The sequence below is a fragment of the Pipistrellus kuhlii genome, unplaced genomic scaffold (genome assembly GCF_014108245.1).
Source record: "Pipistrellus kuhlii isolate mPipKuh1 unplaced genomic scaffold, mPipKuh1.p scaffold_m20_p_95, whole genome shotgun sequence".
In the NCBI taxonomy this organism is placed as follows: domain Eukaryota; kingdom Metazoa; phylum Chordata; class Mammalia; order Chiroptera; family Vespertilionidae; genus Pipistrellus; species Pipistrellus kuhlii.
Genome location: NW_023425601.1, coordinates 423,283 through 442,849, shown reverse-complemented (window position 1 = coordinate 442,849; position 19,567 = coordinate 423,283). Strand labels below are relative to the sequence as shown.

General features: G+C 44.4%; 1 protein-coding gene and 1 pseudogene across 3 annotated transcripts in view; one reads left to right on the top strand and one right to left on the bottom strand.

Annotated features, from left to right (window-relative positions):
- Positions 1 to 13,431, top strand: part of FAM120C (family with sequence similarity 120C) — a 63,869-nt gene extending 50,438 nt beyond the window's left edge. The window contains exon 16 of one of the 3 annotated variants that reach the window (XM_036428888.2): positions 8,557 to 13,431. In XM_036428888.2, coding sequence (XP_036284781.1) covers positions 8,557 to 8,811 — 255 coding nt within the window. In that variant the 3' untranslated portion in view covers positions 8,812 to 13,431. Of the gene's footprint in view, positions 1 to 2,240; positions 2,416 to 8,556 lie in introns of those variants that run through there. The other 2 variants (XM_036428891.2, XM_045578295.1) reach the window with 2 other exon arrangements.
- On the bottom strand, positions 4,342 to 4,789 carry LOC123651945 (annotated as a pseudogene).
- Positions 13,432 to 19,567: the final 6,136 nt, after the last annotated feature.

The following is a 19,567-nucleotide window of genomic DNA, read 5'->3' as shown; positions in this document are numbered from 1 at the left end:
AAGGGTCAAGGGCATGTATCTTGGTTGCAGGCACATCCCCAGTAGGTGGTGTGCAGGAGGCAGCTGATCGATGTTTCTCTCTCATCGATGTTTCTATTTTTTTTTTTATATATATATATTTTATTGATCTTATACAGAGAGGAAGGGAGAGAGATAGAGAGTTAGAAACATCGATGAGAGAGAGTCATCGATCAGCTGCCTCTTGCACACCCCCCCACTGGGGATATGCCCGCAACCAAGGCACATGCCCCTGACCGGAATCGAACCTGGGACCCCTCAGTCCCCAAGCCGACGCTCTATCCATTGAGCCAAACCATTCCCTCTCATCGATGTTTCTAACTCTCTTCCCTTTCCCTTTCTCTCTGTAAAAATCAATTATATATATAATATATATTTTATTGATTTCAGAGAAGAAGGGAGAGAGAGAGAGATAAAAAACATCAATGATGTGAGGGAATCATTGATTGAGCCCACAACCCAGGCATGTGCCCTGACCAAGAATTGAAACGCAACCTCCTCGTTCATAGTATGACGCTCAGCCACTGAGCCACAAGGGCCGGGCAACAGCTCCCATTTCTTGAGTGCATACTTCCTACACACCCTCTACTAAACATTTTACATGCAGTGTCTGATCCTCACAAGGGTCACTGACTAAGGCATATGCAAGGCCACTTTATCGCCAGTGCTCAATCTCAAGTGAGCTCTCTGGTATACAGCCAACCCTCAGTGTATCCATGTTCACCCCCATTGTCTGATGTTTTCTCATTGTGTGTGTGTGTGTGTGTGTGTGTGTGTGTGTGTGCACGTGAATTCATGCACCGGGCCTCTAATATATATTAATTTACATGAATATACATGAATTTACATTAATATACATGAATTTGTGCATGAGTGGGTCCGGCCAGCCTGGCCAAAGGGAGGGGACATGGGCAGTTGGCCAGCCTGCCTGCTGCTCAAACTCCTGGTTGAGGGGTCAATTTGCATATGAGCTTTTTATTAGATAGGATATACACTGAGTGGCCAGATTATTATGCGTTCAGAGATCATCATTATCTGGCCACTCTGTGTATAGTAGTCTATAGAAAGGGTGACTGAACAAAGGAGCAGTAGCTGTGGTTCAGGATCTCATCATTGGCTATATAGTCTAAAAAAAACCCATTTTGGCTACAATATCAGGGAGTCCATTTCGCAGTGCTTGACTCACATTAATGAAGATCACAGAAATAGTATGTGGGTCCTGGATGGCATGGCTCAATGGTTGAGCATCAACCCATGAACCAAAAGGTCGCTGGTTCAATTCCCGGTCAGGGCACATGCCTGGGTTGCAGGCTCGATCCCCAGTAGGGGGTGTGCAAGAGGCACCCAATCAATGATTTTCTGTCATTGACATTTCTATCTTTCTCTTCCTCTCTAAAATAAAATTTTAACATTTTTTAAAAGAAGTTTGCTTGAGGACCTGAAATCAGAACGACAAAAGTAGCTGGCGTTTAATGAGTTCTCACAGTTCTAGCCACCACATATCTAAGTACTTACAATGAGTGCTTCATTGAACCCTTACAGGAACCTATCAGATAGATACTGCTATTCTGTTTCACACATGAGAAAACGGGGAAGACAAGGGGTACTAGGTCACACTAAGTTTCTCTTGACTAAGATTGCTGGGGGCAGTTATCTATTCTAGAAGTAGCCAGACTCAGGAAGCCCTCTGAATGGCCTTGATTTTAGGTGAGGCATCTTCCCTGGGCAGAGCTGCTGCTGCTTGCTTTGCTACCTCTCCTTTGTCTGTTCAGTCACCCTTTCTATAGAGTATTATACACGGAGTGGCCAGATGATGATGATCTCTGAACGCATGATAATCTGGCCACTCAATGTATATCCTATAGAATAAAAGGCTCATATGCATATTATCCCCTCGACTAGGAGTTCGACCAGCAGGCAGGCTGGCCAACTGCCCATATCCCCTCCCCCTGGCCAGGCTGGCCGGACCCCACTCATGCACGAATTCGTGCACCGGGCCTCTGCGTGCACACACACATATTAGAGGCCCGATTATTTTGCGTTCAGAGATCATAATAATCCGGCCATTCAGTATAACTTATTGTTCAATCTTATTCAGTCTGCTTACATTATAGATCTGTCTTCTTGAGAGTATTCCTAGGCCACTGGAGTTTTTTGTGTTTTCAAATTCTTAAGTCACTTATTTGTAATGGTTTGCTTTCTTTGTTGGCTCCCACCCACAGGTGGCTAATACCATTCATTTTATGGATATTTTGCTACAGTGAGACCTCAGTTCTCGAACTTAATTCCTTCCGGAAAGCTGTTCAAGAAGTGATTTGTTTGAAAACCGAATCATTTTTTCCTATTAGAAATAATGTAAATTGCCCTGGCTGGTTTGGCTCAGTGGATAAAGCATTGGCCTGCAGACTCAAGGGTCCCAGGTTCGATTCCGATCAAGGGCATGTACCTTGGCTGCAGGCGTGCAGGAGGCAGCTGATCGATGTTTCTGGCTCTCCATCCCTCTCCCTTCCTCTGTAAAAAAAAAAAATCAATAAAATATATTTTTTAAAACAAAGAAAGAATGTAAATTTAATTAATCCATTCCAGACTCCCAAATGATTCTGCTGTAACCTTTCTTACATACAGTGGATGTCCAATGTACTGTTTAAGGTGTAAATAATCACTTGTTAAGTTTATCGAACCACCCACACTAGCCTTACAGGAATCACTGTCAGCGTTTGGTCCAGGGATGTCCTGCGGGTCAGCATGCAGCATCTTTGCTTGTCACGTATCACTGCCTCCGAAGTGCTGTCCCTGCTTGCCTGCTTTTCCTTTACCCACATCAACAACAGATTCTCTCCCTCTTCCGTTGCCTGTGACTGGTTTCTTTCTCATTCTTAGCAACATTGGCCTTCTTGGGGGCCTCTTTATATTTTAAAATTGTACAAATTCTAGATACTGATTTTGCCAGAATCAAAAAAGCATTCTCTCTCTTTGTTGCCTGAGAGGTGCTTTTTGTCATGCTAAGTTAGTGTCAGCTTTAAAGGGATCCATCCTTGAAGTTTTGTTCCATAGCCAAGACATTTTTTCTGTGAACAACATGGTTGAGAACCATATTGTTCAAGAACTGAATTATTCAAGATTGGAGATGGTCAGAGAACCGGGCTTTGACTGTAGTTTCATCTTTTTTCCCAGGTTCTTGAGCAACAATTCATAGTAGCCCCCATGTTGTATAGGCTTTGGAGCCAAATGATCTAGTTGGTTGTTTTTTGTTTGTTTTTTAAATATATTTTATTGATTTTTTTACAGAGGAAAGAAGAGGGATAGAGTTAGAAACATCGATGAGAGAAAATCATCGATCAGCTGCCTCCTTCACACCCCCTACTGGGGATGTGCCCGCAACCAAGGTACATGCCCTTGACTGGAATCGAACCTGGGACCTTTCAGTCCGCAGGCTGATGCTCTATCCACTGAGCCAAACCAGTTTCGGCCAAATGATCTAGTTTTGAATCTGACTCTGCCATGTACCAGTTCTGTGACTTTGGACAAGTTATTTAACCTCTTTTTGCCTTAGTTTTCTCAACTGTGAAATGGAGAAATTGTTATTTACCTCAGAGAGTTGTTATGAGTGTTAAATGAAATGATATATATTGTCCTAGCTGGTTTGGCTCAGTGGATAGAGTGTTGGCCTGCAGACTGAAAGGTCCCAGGTTTGATTCCGGTCAAGGGCACATGCCAGGTTGTGGGCTCCATCCCCAATAGGGGGCATGCGGGAGGCAGCCATAAATGATTCTCTCTCATTACTGATGTTTCTCTCCCTCTTCTTGCTCTCTGAAATAAATAAAAATATATGTTTTTTAAAATGAGATAATATATGTAGTATTTAGCGCAGAGCCTGGAACATGGGAGGTATTCAAGAAAAATTAGTAGTTACTGTTTCTAGTTAACCACTAATTCAACAGGAATTAGATTTCCACTGTGTATTGTATCCTAGTGGAAAGAACAAAGTCTTTGGAATAAAACACTCTTGGATGCAAGTCTAGGCATGCTAATGATCTTGGGCAAGTCATTTTACTTTTTTAAAAATTTAATAAATCTTAATTGCTCAGATTATTACAATTGTTCCTCTTTTCCCCCCCCCATAGTTCCCCTCCATCTGGTTCCCACCTCACCCTCTGCCCTTAACCCCCCCACTGTCCTCATCTATAGGTGTACGATTTTTGTCCAGTCTCTTCCCGCACCCCTCACACCCCTTTCCTCCCAAGAATTATCAGTCCACTCCCTTTATATGCCCCTGATTCTATTATATTCACCAGTTTATTCTGTTCTTCAGATTTTTTTTTGAGTGTTACATTTTTTATTCACTGATAAACTAAAAATCCATTTCTAGATGGTTCTCTTGGTACACTTCATATGTTTTATTAGTAAGCAAAGGCCTATATAAGGTGCCTTCACCTAGTCCTCAGATTCAAACCCATCTTCATCTTGACTAATCTGGAAGTAATGAAGTTCATACATCTCCTTGTCAGATGCAACCACGCGAAGCCAATCATGAAGACTATTCTTCTTGAAGTATTTCTTGGTAAGGTATTTCAAATATCTTTTAGAGAATTGTTTCTCAGAAACAACTGTGATTTTATTCTTGAAGTGTTCAATGTGAACAACATTCCCAAGATTTCCAGTTTTCCCATTGACTTTTAACCTTCTCCCGTAGAAACTGTTCAAAATTTGCAGAGTCAAAAATGCCATTTTCTACTGGATGAGTAAGGTTCAAACCAAACTTCCAGTTGTTTTTTTTTTAAATATATTTTTTATTGATTTTATACAAAGAGGAAGGGAGAGAGATAGAGAGTTAGAAACATCGATGAGAGAGAGTCATCGATCAGCTGCCTCCTGCACACCCCCCACTGGGGATATGCCCGCAACCAAGGCACATGCCCTTGACCGGAATCGAACCCGGGACGCCTCAGTCCCCAAGCTGACACTCTATCCACTGAGCCAAACCGGTCCCGGCCAAACTTCCAGTTTGTCCTCTTAGGCTTCTTGGCTTTCAGTGCCATCTTGCAAGTAGGCCCCGCAATCAGAGCCAGATTTTTTATTCACTTCATTTTTAGATTCACTTGTTGATAGATATGTATTTGTTCATAATTTTTATCTTTACCCTTTTCTTCTTCGTCCTCTTCTTAAAGAATACCCTTCAGCATTTCATATAATACTAGTTTGGCGGTGATGAACTCCTTTAACTTTTTCTTGTCTGGGAAGCTCTTTATCTGACCTTCAATTCTGAATGATAGTTTTGCTGGGTAGAGTAATCTTGGTTGTAGGTTCTTGCTACTCATCACTTTGAATATTTCTTGCCACTTCCGTCTGGCCTGCATAGTTTCTGTTGAGAAATAAGCTGACAATTGTATGGATGCCCCCTTGTAGGTAACTAACTGTTTTTCTCTTGCTGCTTTTAATATTCTCTCTTTGTGTTTTGCTCTTGGCATTTTAATTATGATGTGTCTTGATGTGGTTATCTTTGGATTCCTTTTGTTTGGGGTTCTGTGCGCTTCCTGGGTTTGAAAGTCTATTTCTCCCACCAGGTGGGGGAAGTTTTCTGTCATTATTTCTTCAAATAGGTTTTCAGTATCTTGCTCTCTCTCTCTTCTTCTGGCACCCCTATAATTTGAATGATGGTACGCTTGAAGTTGTTCCAGAGGCTCCTTACACTATCTTCATATTTTTTTATTCTTTTTGCATTTCCAGTTGAGTATATTTTGCTTCTTTGTATTTCAAATCTATGACTTGATTATTGTGGTCCTCTAGTCTGCTGTTAGATCGCTGCATAATATTTTTTATTTCAGTCAGTGTATGCTTAATTTCTAGTTGGTCCTTTTTCATATCCTTGAAGGTATTTCTAAATTTATTGACTTTTTCTAGAAAATTCTTGAAAAACCTTATAACCGTGGTTTAGAACTCTATATCCAGTCATTTGCTTTCCTCAATTTCTTTAATTTGTGACCTGTTTCTTTGTTCCTGCATTTTGGCTGCTTCCCTGTTTTGACAGTGACTTTGTGTGCTAGGTGTCCTATAGAGCCCAGTGGCTCAGCCTCCCCAGTTACCTGAGGTGGACACTCTTGGTGCACTCCTTTGTGGGCTGTGTGCACAGTCTTGTTGTAGTTAAGCCTTGATTGTTGTTGATATCACTGGGAGGAATTAGCTGTGAGGATCAGCTGTGTCTGTGATGGGAGAACTTCTGTGCTGGAGACACTCTTATGAGACAAGACTTGCAAAAGTCTCTGTGCTCAGCTTGGATGGGGCGGAGTCTCAGGATGGAGCAGACAGAATTGGTTTCCCATCAGCCCCGTACTAATATGCCCCTGTGTCTCAGTGTCCCAAGGTAATCTCTCCAAGCACCTCTGAGAGAAAGCCACTATCGAGTTCCGCCCACTGCCAGACAGTCCAATTTCTCACTGAATGAGTCTGCGTCCAGTTTACTTTTTGAGCTTCATTGGTCTTATATGTAAAATGAACAGAGCATCTGACATTCCCAACCACTTAGTAATCAAGTTGTTATTATTTCCTGATAACATTCATTGAGAGCCAACACTGCACTGCAAGGTAATGCCATTCATGTCATTAGCATTTCATTAACTGTCACATTCCTGGAATTTGAAGAAAAAACAGTAATTTAAAAAAATATATCTTTTTTTATTTCAGAGAGGAAGAGAGTGGGAGAGAGATAGAAACATCAATGATGAACCCTAATCGGTTTGGCTCAGTGGATAGAATGTTGGCCTATGGACTCAAGAGTTTCAGGTGTGATTCATGTCAAGGGCATGTACCTTGGTGCGGGTACATCCTCTGTAGGGGGTGTGCAGAAGGCAGCTAACTGATATTTCTCTCTCATCGATGTTTCTAACTATCCCTCTCCCTTCTCTGTAAAAAATCAATAAAATATATATTTTTAAAAAGAAACAGTGATGATAGAGAACCACTGATTGGCTGCCTTCTGCACTCCCCCCACTGGGGATCGAGCCCACAACCCAGGCATGTGCCCCCAACTGGAATGGAACCTGGAACCCCTCAGTCCCCAAGCTGATGCTCTATCCACTGAGCAAAAACCATCCAGGATCAGTGATGGTTTTAGTTATGAAATATTGAGGAATATTGCACATAATTCTCATGGTTTATTTCCTTTCCTTTTATTTACATGCCCAGCTGTCAGCATGGAGAGCATCGAATGGCATTTAGAATAAACTTTAGAGGCTGGCTGACTTGCAGTGGAATCCGAGGCCCACAGCTTTCTTTTTAAGTTTATTTTTTATTGATTTTTTACAGATAGGAGGGGAGAGGGATAGAGAGTAAGAAACATTGATGAGCCCTAGCTGGATTGGCCCAGTGGATAGAGCATCGACCTAGGGACTGATGGGTCCCAGCTACGATTCTGGTCAAGGGCATGTACCTTGGTTGCAGGCACATCCCCAGTAGGGGGTGTGCAGGATGCAGCCGATCGATGCTTCTCTCATCTTATTCCTCTCCTTTCCTCTCTGTAAAAAATTAATAAAATATATTTTTTTATAAAGAGCCAAGGCCGGTTTGGCTCAGCGGTAGAGTGTCGGTCTGCGGACTGAAAGGTCCCAGGTTCAATTCCGGTCAAGGGCATGTACGTTGGCTGCGGGCACATCCCGGTGGGGGGTGTGCAGGAGGCAGCTGGTCGATGTTTCTCTCTTATTGACATTTCTAGCTCTCTATCTCCCTTTCTCTCCGTAAATAAATAAATAAATAAATAATTAAGAAAAGAAAAGAAAAAGAAACATTGATGAGAGAGAAATATTGATTGGTTGCCTCCTGCACGCCTCCTACCGGGGATGTGCCTGCAACCAAGGTACATTCCCTTGACCAAAATTGGACCTGGGACCTTTCAGTTTGTAGGCCGACACACTATCCACTAAGCCAAATAGGTTAGGGCACACCTTTCTTAAAAAATATTTTTTTTAAATTAATTTCAGAGAGGAAAGGAGAGAACTAGAAATAGAAACATCAGTGATGGGAGAAAATCATCAATGGCTGCCTCCTGCACACCCCATATAGGGGATTGAACTTGCAACCCAGGCATATGCCATGACTGGGAATTGAACTGTGACCTCCTGGTTCATAGGTCGATGCTCAACCACCGAGCCACATCAGCCTGTCCTGATCCCACCACTTTCTAACTCTTTCTATCTGGCTGTCCTTGAGCAAGTTACATTACTCTCTCTTAGCCTCATCTTCCTCATTTCTAAGTGGGACATGACAATATCTAGCATTTATTGTCCCCAGTAGTATCGGATAAATATGTCGTAAATGGTAGTTGTGTCATTATGATGTGCTGTCATTGCCATTGGATTTCAGTCAGATCCATCTGTCGTCACCCTAAGTTCTCAGGACAGTAGCAGAGCGTGTTAAGTGTTACACTTTGGGCTCTGTGGCGTCTCGGACGAACTGAAGCAGCGTTGAGTTCCTCATGAGTCTGCTTGGGAAGGGTCAGCCGTCTGGGACTGCCATTGCCACTGAGCATCTCTGTTGTTGATACAGGGCCCTTCAGATGGAGTCTTTAAGTCCCTGGAGCCTCCTCAGAGCCTGCCCCGCCCACAGGTAAACGGAAGCAATGGCACACTGACCAAGGAGGAGAAGAGTGACCTCCTTCTCCCAGCTCCATCACAGTGCGCCCTATCCAGCGAGAACAGCATGTGCGACAGCGAGAGCCGCTACTTCCCCGTCAAGAACGGCGAGCAGAGCCTCCTGGGAGAGCAGAACCTGGGAACTGTGGCCCTGCAGAAAGAGGAGTGAAGCTACAGCTGTCTTTACCAGATCAGGAGAGGGGAAAACATATACTTGTCTGATTTTAGGCACACCCACGTTAGAGGAGCACCTCAGTGCTTACCCTAGACTTACCCCGGACTTTGTGGCAATGTCCTATAGGATCCATCCTTCTCCCCCCCCCCCCCCCCCGGGCTTTGTCTGGGCCCCCAGACCTAGCGGTCCACTCCCGGGGAAGGTCTGGTCAACATGAATGGCAACAGGACTGGCTCCTGTTGTCAGCTTTAACGCAGAACGCCAGTGTTCTCTAGACCTCCCCCGGGAGCTTGGTAAGGTAGCGACCGCCAGAAATTAATGTCATCCCATAAGGCCCTATAATAGGAAAGTTCCCGTTTTGATTTGCTGAGTGTTCAACATGATACTTGTTTATGAACCCCATGGGGTGGTAGGGTCAGCTACCTGCATTGGCCCCTAGCTTCCCGTTTGCTCTCTGAAGCAGCGGGGCCTTTGTTTGTAACCAGTGTCCGCCCCCTCCCTCTTCCCGCCCCTCACCAAGCCCAGATTCTTGTACCATTGCCTCTAGCGCTGGCCTGACAATCAGATAAGTAGATGTTTTCAGGGAAGCGAGGTAGTGTTGGCTATTCTATTTTATTTTATGTTTTCTTTTATTTTATTTTGTATACTTGTGAAAAACACAAAACTACCAATGGCCTTTGTACTGGGGGATTCAAGTGAGTCAGAAAAGTACTGGGCAGATTTTTCCTGCCTCCGAACTAATGCTTTCTTTGTAAACTAGAAGAGGTGGTGCAGTCCACCCGCTCCCTGCTGCCCACGCCCTCACGGGGTGGGAATCAGTGTAATGAAACTGAGTACGAAAGGGAACTCAGAAGACTGTGTGCGTGTGTGCGCGTGTGTGTGTGCGTGCACGCGTGTGTGTGTGCGTGCGTGTGCACCTTGTGTTTGGGTGTGTGTGGATGTACATATGAATATGTGTATCTAGATGCATACACATGCCCTTTATATAAAAGAACAGATCTATTTATCTATACATATTTTATATATAAATATATGTATGTGTGTGTACACATACCTGTACATCTATCTATCTGCCTAGATAGGCAGATAGATAGATGTACAGGTATGTGTATGCGTGCATACATACATGGTGATGTCCCAGAGGATTTACTGAATTTCCCAGAAATGCTTCCACTGCTATGGAGTGGTGGGTTTCAAAGACCATAATTGGAAATCCTTACTAAGTCACAGCCCATCCCAGTTCTAAGGAGACGGCTTTGCTCTAAAGCAGACAAAAAGCACTTTCCGGAGATTGCCTGTTCAGAGCAACAAAACAGTTGGGTTGTCACAAGCTTAATCTTGAACGGAGCCCTCACATCCCATACGACGAAAACAGAAGGTCGGAGTAGGATCGGGAAGGTTCGGGCGTTTCCCTGTGTGGGGGAGCAGCCTGGATCGGAGATGGAGACCCCGGGGTGGGAGGTGACGGCCAGGGCTTGCTGCCAATTGGGAGGCAGTCTCATCCGGAACTCCACTGGCCCCAGGCTGGAATCGATGCCAGGACTAGCTGTGGGAGAGGACTGGCAAAGGAAAGGTGGTACAGGAAAGTGTGAGGAAATTGACAATTTGATTTTCCACACCTAGATTCTTTCATTCGTTCATTGATCTTTTGACTACGGGATCTTTTCGTTTGCTTTTGCAAGGAAGACTTGAGAGGACTCTGGCCTGGGCCTTTAGACAGGAGTATTCTGGAGAAGGTTGCCAGCCCTGCTCGTGGCTAGACGCTACCCAGGACAAAGAGGCCCTTCCTCCTTGTCAGATGCCCTTGAGACAACCTTGCACTTCAGTTCCCCTCCTCAGCAGCCTGAGGCTGAGGGATGGGAACGTGGCTCGCCACAGATTAGCATTCTATCTTCATTCAAGAATCGAGGCCTTCCGCCTCACACACCTCCTTTTGGGCCTTGTGATATTCTCGCCCAAGAAGTACTATTTCTACGGGAATTGACCTGACTAGACTTCTATCAGGGTTCTCTCCCTTTTTGAAAAACCCCATGCACTTTAGCCCACTGCAGGTCCCTGGCGATTTTTTCCCAGAAGGCTCTTTGCTCACTGCCCACTTACAATTGGTCTATCATGAGAGATTGAAGTCCGTTTCAGACCCTTTAATCCTAGTCTGGCCCAAATTAAGAGAACCTACAATCCGCAGGGGGAGGGGGCCCCTGAAGTGCCTCTCCCCCGCCCAGACACTTCTTACACAAACCAAAGCAGGATGACAGAGTGCACACCCAGCCAGGTTTAACCAGGAACAAAGCTTAGAAGCACCATCTTTGGAATCGGCTCCCGTAATTCGGCGCCCCCTCTTCTGACCTGCCCAGCCTTTAACAACACCGAGAAGGCTGGGACTTCGGAGTGAGTGGCTTGGAAATTTATTTCTGGAGCCACCCGGGCGGGGGGAGGTATCCTTAGGAGCTGGAGAAGGAACCAGAGTCACTGAGCTGTGCTATAATAAATTCAATCTGTCTAGCTCTCCATTTTCTAATTGGAAGTATTTGGAGTTACACGGAAAGGTATTTTCTGTTGCTGTTTCTGCGCATCTTGAACCTATTCGATACAGTCCAACGGCAGTATTGTAAGCTCTCACAGCATGGAGGACATCTCTTATTTTGCAGGCGTTCACTGTGAGAATTGCTGCTGTGATTCCAGTTTGCCAAAAGGCTTGCTTTTTCTCCCTTCCACAGACCTCTTCTTTCTCCTAGGCTGGCCCAGGGTAAAGCAAGTGGCTCCATTCCAACCTTGATTTTGATTCCCATTCAGCATTTGGGGTTCGGAAGCTTACCACAAAAGAACCATAAAGATCCACACTCATATATGTTTTCATTTATCTGCCAAAATACACAATTTGGAAGCCAGAAAGACTTAAGGTTCATCCCTGGGAGATGAACTTTCTTTCTAATTGGAGGACAAATTGGAGAAGGCAGATTTGATCTTTGCCATGAGTACCACTTTAAGAGACGGTCATCCTTCATTCGAGGTTCCTTTATGACGACAATGTGGCTCCTCAAACAGTCATAAAGGAACCCCTAGGAATGACCCCTTTATAAGGCCACAAGCAAAAGCCCCCTAATTGGTTGTAGACACTGATCCCCAAGGCAATGCACTTCTGACTCTGCAGCTGAGCCTTGGGGTCAGCCTATGACCCTCACCCTTACCGAGTGGCCAGCCTGGTCTAGACCAGGTCTCAAACTTCTGCTCACTCGCATCATTTCATTCTGAGCCAGTAGCACTTGGGATAGACTCTAAAGCCCAAGAAATGGCACTCGCTTTAGCTAGTGACATCTTATGTTTGCCTCCATCTTGATTTTCTGGCATTGTTGGCCGAGTCACACTAACTTTTTTTTTTTTTTAATCACTGTGGAAAAAAAGCAGCCAGACAAGGCATTAGGGAGGATGATGAAGGTGGGGGGAGGGGAGCAGTGCTTCTGTAGGCTAGGAAGAATGTGGAGGTCACTGGTTCTAGTGATCCAGTCCAGGGGACCCACAAGAGGCTCCTTTAAGACCCCCCTCCTTTGAGATGACAATACAAGTAGACCACAGTTTAAAGTAGTTAGTATAATCCTACTAAGGTTTAATCATTGTACTTGTTCACTTTCCTGACGCATATTGGCTAAATATGCTTGGGGCTTGGGGGCGGGGGGGTAAGTTTTCACTGTTCCATTGTGCGTCGCTCTATATTTTCCCCCTTCTCTCGTGACTTTGGCATTTTTCCCGGATTCGGCTTTCCACTCTCTCTTTCCTTGGCTTTTTGCAGTAGTCTGCCGGTGTGTACCTCTCCCCCGTTACCGATCCTTATCTTCAGCATTGCCACAGGTTGTTTTGATGTTCTAAGAAGATAACTTCACTTTTTACAAAAGCATCTTTCCCCCAAGTTCAAAGCAAAAGAAAATCCCCCTCGTGCTAGGGCGCCCATTGCAGCTTCTGACGTGGCCATTGTATTCCTATCGATGTTCTTTTTGTCCCGTGTTGGTAGTTACTAATGCCTAGTGAATTCTCATGTAAATGAAACAAATTAAACACTTCAGATCTTCTCTCATAACCCTGCCAAATCTGATGACTTCGTATTAGTTCCTTCCCCGAAGATACCTCCCCTCCTATCTTTTCTTTTCTTCTGTTCTATTTCTAGGATAACATACTTGGTAAAGAAACCGTAACCACAGGAGCCAATGTTTTCTTTTGTGTGTGTGTGTGCTCCCTGATAAATGATGTTATTGACAAAAGTAAGAAATTCTTTCATTGTTTTTTTTCTCCTGTGTTAATATCTCTTCTCCTGTGCTCTTTGACAGTGTGATTAGTGGATGGATAATATGTATTTCTCTTTCCCACTTCCAGATTCCAAATTTCCCGCCTTTATTGGCCCACCTCACCACAAAAGCTCCATAGTTTATTAATGTAAGTTCGAATGGATGCTTCTTAGGGGAAACTGCGGGAGGTAATGGAAGTGTTTCAGAAAGGAACGAAAATGTCTCAGGAGTTGTTCTGTGATGGAAATTGGTCTGTTGTTCTGTTAATTGCGATGGAAAGAAACTTACAGTGCTTAATAAAAGTTTATTCTTTTAGTAAAAAAACTGTTAAATAATGCTGGCTGTGTGAAGTCTCATTTTTTCCCCTCCCACTTCTGGGTCCCTTTCTGCAAATGGAGGATATACTAGTGTTTGTCTCAATTCAGAAGCTGTTATGCCCAGATTTTGTGATCCCTAAAGACCACCAGGGAGCCGAGTCTGATGCAAAAGCAAAGAGCCTTTATTCAAGCTAGCCCGAGCTCAGCCCACATACACTGGTGCAGTGGCGAGGTAGAGAGAGCGAGCTTCAACAGAACAAAGGTTTTATAGGGGTCTGGGGCAGGGGGAGGATCAGACCCGAGTTGGCTGACCCCGATTGGTCAGTTCCAGGTCAGGGTTTTATTCCAGGGTTTTACAGCAGGTTCTTACGGCACAAAGGACAGGAAATGATTAACACATTCCTGAGTCTGAGCTATGCCCTTCTACCCCCTGATTGGTCAAGGGAGGTGCACAAGGCCAGCATCGAGATAACCACTAAGTGCGCATAGGGCTGGCTATTCAACAAAAAGGGAAGTTCTGTTTATAGCCTTGCTCTGCCCTTTCAAAGCATTGCTTAGAGATGTGGAGCCTATTTGTAGTTGAATATCAGGGCACCTGAGCCAGTGGAGAATCATCAAAAGGAAGGGCATATTTTGCCTCCTGCTAAACTTCTTTACTTGCCCGGCCGGTGTGCTCAGTGGTTGAGCATCTACCCATGAACCAAGAGGTCGCCAATTTGATTCCTGATCAGGGTACATGCCCAGGTTGCTGGTTCGATCCCCAGTGTGGGGCATGCAGGAAGCAGCCGATAGATGATGTTTTCTCATAGATGTTTCTATTTCTCTCCCTCTCCTTTCCTCTCTCTAAAAATTAGTAAAACACCTTTTTTACGATTTCCTTTTTTACTTTTTTGTTAATCCTCATCCGAGGATATTTTCCCATTGACTTTTAGAGAGAGTGGAAGGGAAAGGGGGGAGAGAGAGAAACATTGATGTGAGAGAGACATCAATTGGTTGCCTCCATACTCCCCCTGACCAAGACCAAGGATTGAGCCAGCCTGCAATGAGATGCATACCCTTGACCAGAATCAAACCCAGGACCTTTTATTTTTTAAAATATATTTTATTCTGAGAGGAAGGTAGAGAGATAGAGAGTTAGAAACATCGATTAGAGAGAAACATCGACCAGCTGCCTCCTGCTCACCCCCTACTGGGGATGTGCCCACAACCAAGGTACATGCCCTTGACGGGAATGGAACCCGGGACCCCTCAGTCCGCAGGCCAACACTCTATCCACTGAGCCAAACCAGCTTCAGCAACCAGGACCTTTTAAACTTCTTTATTTGGATGTTCTTAAGGCAGTTTTGACATTTCCTAAACTGAAGCCATCCTTTCTTCTGAAACCTACTCCATGAGTGGCATTACCTTCTAAGTTGTCTGAATCGCAAACCAACGGAGTTCTCCCAGAGTCATGCCTTTCCCTCATTTATCAAATAGTGATGAGATCTGTTGATAACGATCAGCCATCTTTCTATTTCTTTTCTGGTCCTGCGGCTGAGGTGTAGTTTGGGCCTCCTCATGTGTCCCCTGTCTTCCTACCCAGGTGATTGTAATCAACATTTCGTGTCTGAGTGTATGTACCTTCTGGTGAAAGGGCCCATGCCCTTTTTCAGGCTCTTAAAGTCTATGGCCGCCCTAGCTGGTTTGGCTCAGTGGATAGAGCACCGACCTGCAGACTGAAGAGTCCTGGGTTTGATTCCATTGATGTTTTTACCTCTTCCCTCTCCCTCTCTGAGATCAATAAAAATATATTTTAAAAAAGAAGCATATGACCATAGACACATTAGAACAATTGTTTTAATCCCTCATGCTTATCAGCTCCCAGAATAATCTGTTCTGACATGTTGCATTCCCACTGCCATGGTCCTTACATGATGTACCTCACTTCCAACCATCCCTAGCTCCCTCCAGTGACACTAAAGCGCATTCCATAAGCATTAAGCTGTTGATATATTTTATTGATTTTTTACAGAAAGGAATAGAGAGTTAGAAACATAGATGAGAGAAAAACATTGATCAGCTGCCTCCTGCACCCCTCCCCCCCACTGGGGATGTGCCCACAACCAAGGTACATGCCCTTGACCGGAATCAAACCTGGCACTCTTCAGTATACAGGCTGACACTCTATCCACTGAGCCACACCAGTCAGGGCAATACTCATTTCTTCTCTTCCACTATACCATTACCTAGAATGACTGTCTTCCCCTCATTTCTCATGCATTCTTTTTTTTTTAATATATATTTTATTGATTTTTGTACAGAGAGAAAGGGAGAGAGATAGAGAGTTAGAAACATCGATAAGAGAGTCATCGATCAGCTGCCTCTTGCACACCCCCTACTGGGGATATGCCCGCAACCAAGGTACATGCCCTTGACCGGAATCGAACCTGGGACCTTTCAGTCCCTAAGCAGACGCTCTATCCATTGAGCCAAACCAGTCCCGGCTCTCATGCATTCTTGACTTGCCCTCCTCCCCCACCAAGATTCATCTTTATACCTTTTTAAAAATTTTTTGTTAACCCTCACTTAAGGATATTTTTCCATTGATCAATAGAATAAAAGGGGGAGAGACACTAAGAGAAACATCAATGTGAGAGAGATGCATACCTTGGTTGCCTCCTGCACAAGCCCCCGACCTGGGCCAGGGATCAAGCCTGCAACCGAGGCATGTGCCCTTGGCCAGAATCAAACCTGGGGACTTTCAGTCCCAGGGCTGTTGCTCTATCCACTGAGCCAAACCAGCTAGGGCCCCCCCATCTCCACATCTTTATGATTCTTTCCCTAATCCTTGATTAAAGGATCCCTGTACAGACTCTTCACAGTCAGTCCCTATAGCATTTTGCTACATCTGCCCCACGATTAAACGTGATCATCTCTATCTTTTTTGTTGTTGTTCTTGTCTTCGTAACACCTGTCACCCAGCATGTACTTAGTAAATAGCTGATGACTAAATCAAGGCCAGCTAAAACACTTTTAAAAATGTTTCCCCTCCCTAGCCGGTTTGGCTCAGGGGATGGAGCATTGGCCAGACTGCAGGGTCCCAGGTTCGATTGTGGCCAAGGGCAGGTATCTCTGTTGCAGATTCCCCTGCCCTGGTTGGGGCCCGTGCTGGAGGCAGCCAATTGTTGTGTTTCTCTTGAATCGGTGATCCTCCCTCTCTCCCTCTCCCTCCCACTCTCTAAAAATCTATGGAAAAGCCGAAACCGGTTTGGCTCAGTGGATAGAGCATCCGTCTGTGGACTCAGGGGTCCCAGGTTCGATTCCGGTCAAGGGCATGTACCTTGGTTGCGGGCATATCCCCGGTGGGGGGTGTGCAAGCGGCAGCTGATCCATGTTTCTCTCTCATTGACGTTTCTAGCTCTCTATCTCTCTCCCTTCCTCTCTGTAAAAAATCAATAAAATATATTAAAAAAGGAAAAAAAGAAAAAGTTGCCTGGTGCAAAGCAGATTGCAGATTGCAAAAACACAAGATTGAATATAAGTGTTCAGTGCTGAATGGTATTCATTTAAGTATGGTTTTTAAAAATATTTGTATCGATTTCAGAGAGGAAGGAAGGAGAGAGAGATAGACATGAATGATGAGAGAGAATCATTGATTGGCTGCCTCCTGCACTCCCCCCGCTGGGGATCAAGCCCACAACCCAGGTATGTGCCCTTGACCAGAATCAAACCTGGGCCTTTCAGTTGGCAGGCCAATGCTCTATCCGCTGGGCCAAGCCAGCTAGGGCTAAGTATGTTTTTATTTTTATTCTAAGTATGCTTTTATTTTTTTAAATATATATTTTATTGATTTTTTTTTTTTTTTTTACAGAGAGGAAGGGAGAGGGATAGAGAGTTAGAAACATCAATGAGAGACAAACATCGATCAGCTGCCTCCTGCACGCCCCCTACTGGGGATGTGCCCGCAACCAAGGTACATGCCCTTGACCGGAATCGAACCCGGGACCTTTCAGTCCGCAGGCCGACGCTCTATCCACTGAGCCAAACCGGTTTCATAGCTTTAGTATGTTTTTAAACGGGGCTCTGAAAAAAAAAACAAGACATGGGGTTTTGAGTCCACCTTCGAACGACAGAGGGATGTATGGGGTCGAGTCTGAAGCCAGGACTCGAGGGCATTCTTACCTGCCGGCTTCTGCAGAAGCTACTGCTGAGTGATGCCAGCTGGGTTTGGCCTCTTACTGCTCTGTGCCTCGTGTGGACAGATTACAAAAGGAACAGCTGAGCCTGAAGGTGTGTTAGAGGCTTACTGAAGCTTATAAACACTTTACCCTGAGAGGAGACTATTATTTGTAACATGCTTTGTTTTATATTCAGATCATTAAGGCTGTGGTTGTCTTTTCCTAGCCTTTGATCTTTGGGTGTTGGGACTCCGAATTTAATAGTAGGAAAATTTTAAGATTCGGCTTTTAAAAGTTACCATAGATTGAGGGCTCATAAAGTTCTAGGCTCTTGTACATTATTTCTAATCCACAAGCAACTCTGCAAAGTGAATATTATCCCCACTTTATACATGAGCAAAGTGATTTAGTGTTGCCCAAGTTCCGACCAGCTACTAAGTGATAAAACCAGGTTTCTAAACACCAGGGTTCTTTTAAAAAATCAATATATATAATTGATTTTTGACAGAGAGGAAGAGAGAGGGACAGAGAGTTAGAAACATCAACCAGCTGCCTTTTGCACACCCCCTACCGGGGATGTGCCCGCAAACCAAGGCACGTGCCCTTGACCGGAATCGAACCTTTCAGACCGCAGGCCAACACTCTATCCACTGAGCCAAACCGGTTTCAGCTAAACACCAGGGTTCTATATCTAAGTTCGTTTTGACTAGATAACTTTTATTTATTTATTTTTAAAATATATTTTATTGATTTTCTACAAAGAGGAAGAAAGAGGGACAGAGAGTTAGAAACATCGATGAGAGAGAAAAATCAATCAGCTGCCTCCTGCACACCCCCTACTGAGGATGTGCCTGCAACCAAGGTACATGCCCCAGGGCTTTTGAAGTCTGCAGGCCGATGCTCTATCCACCGAGCCAAACCAGTTAAGGCACTTTATTATTATTTTTTAATATATTTTTATTGATTTCAGAGAGGAAGGGAGAAAGAGATAGAAACATGAAGGATGAGAGAGAATCATGGATCAACTGCCTCCTGCACAATAAGGATTGAGTCCACAACCCAGGCATGTGCTCCTGACCAGAATCGAACCTGGGACCTTTCAGTCACAGGTAGACACACTCTATCCACTGAGCGAAACCAGCTAGGGCTAGGCATCTTATTTTACACGCCATATACATTTTCATTTCATTCAGTCCTTATACATTCATAATCTCCAACTCTAGAAAGAGGAGGTGTATCAGTCAGAATAGGCTAGGTTTTGCTGCAATAATATCTCCCAAATCTCAATAACATAATTAACACATACCTGTTGCTCATATATGTCCGTTAGGTATTGACGAGGGGATTTTGTCATTTATAGTCACTTAGAAACTCGGACTAACAAGCCTCATCACTGAGCCAGGGAAAGGCAGGTGACCAAAATGCACATTGACTTTTAAAGCTTAACATGTCACACCTCATTTCTCGCTTTTCATTGCCCGAAGTAAGTCACAAGATTGCACCTAATTTCATAGAGGTGGAATAGTACAATTCCATATGCCTGGAACAGGGAAGAGGTGAGCGTGGTGAGTTGCAATAATACCTTCAATGGTCCCCTCTCATCATCGATGTTTCTAGCTCTCTCTCCTCCTCCATTCTTCTCTCAAATCAATAAAAATATATTTTTAAAAAAGGATGCTCAACTTCACCAGTTGATTGGAGAATACACATTAAAAAAACAACCAAATATGAGTTACCATTTCCCCTCCCCCCAATTATCAAGTTGGCAAACAATTGAAAGGTCAGAGTCTTAGGAAATGTGAAGCTACACTGCTGATGGGAGTGAAAATTGGCACAGTGCTTTTGAAATGCAATTGGGCAGTCTGTATTTCAAATAGAAAATACCCAGCCCTGACCAGTTTGGCTCAGTGGATAGAGCGTCAGCCTGCGGACTGACGGATCCCAGGTTCGATTCCGGTCAAGGGCATGTACCTTGGTTTCGGGCACATTCCCAGTGGGG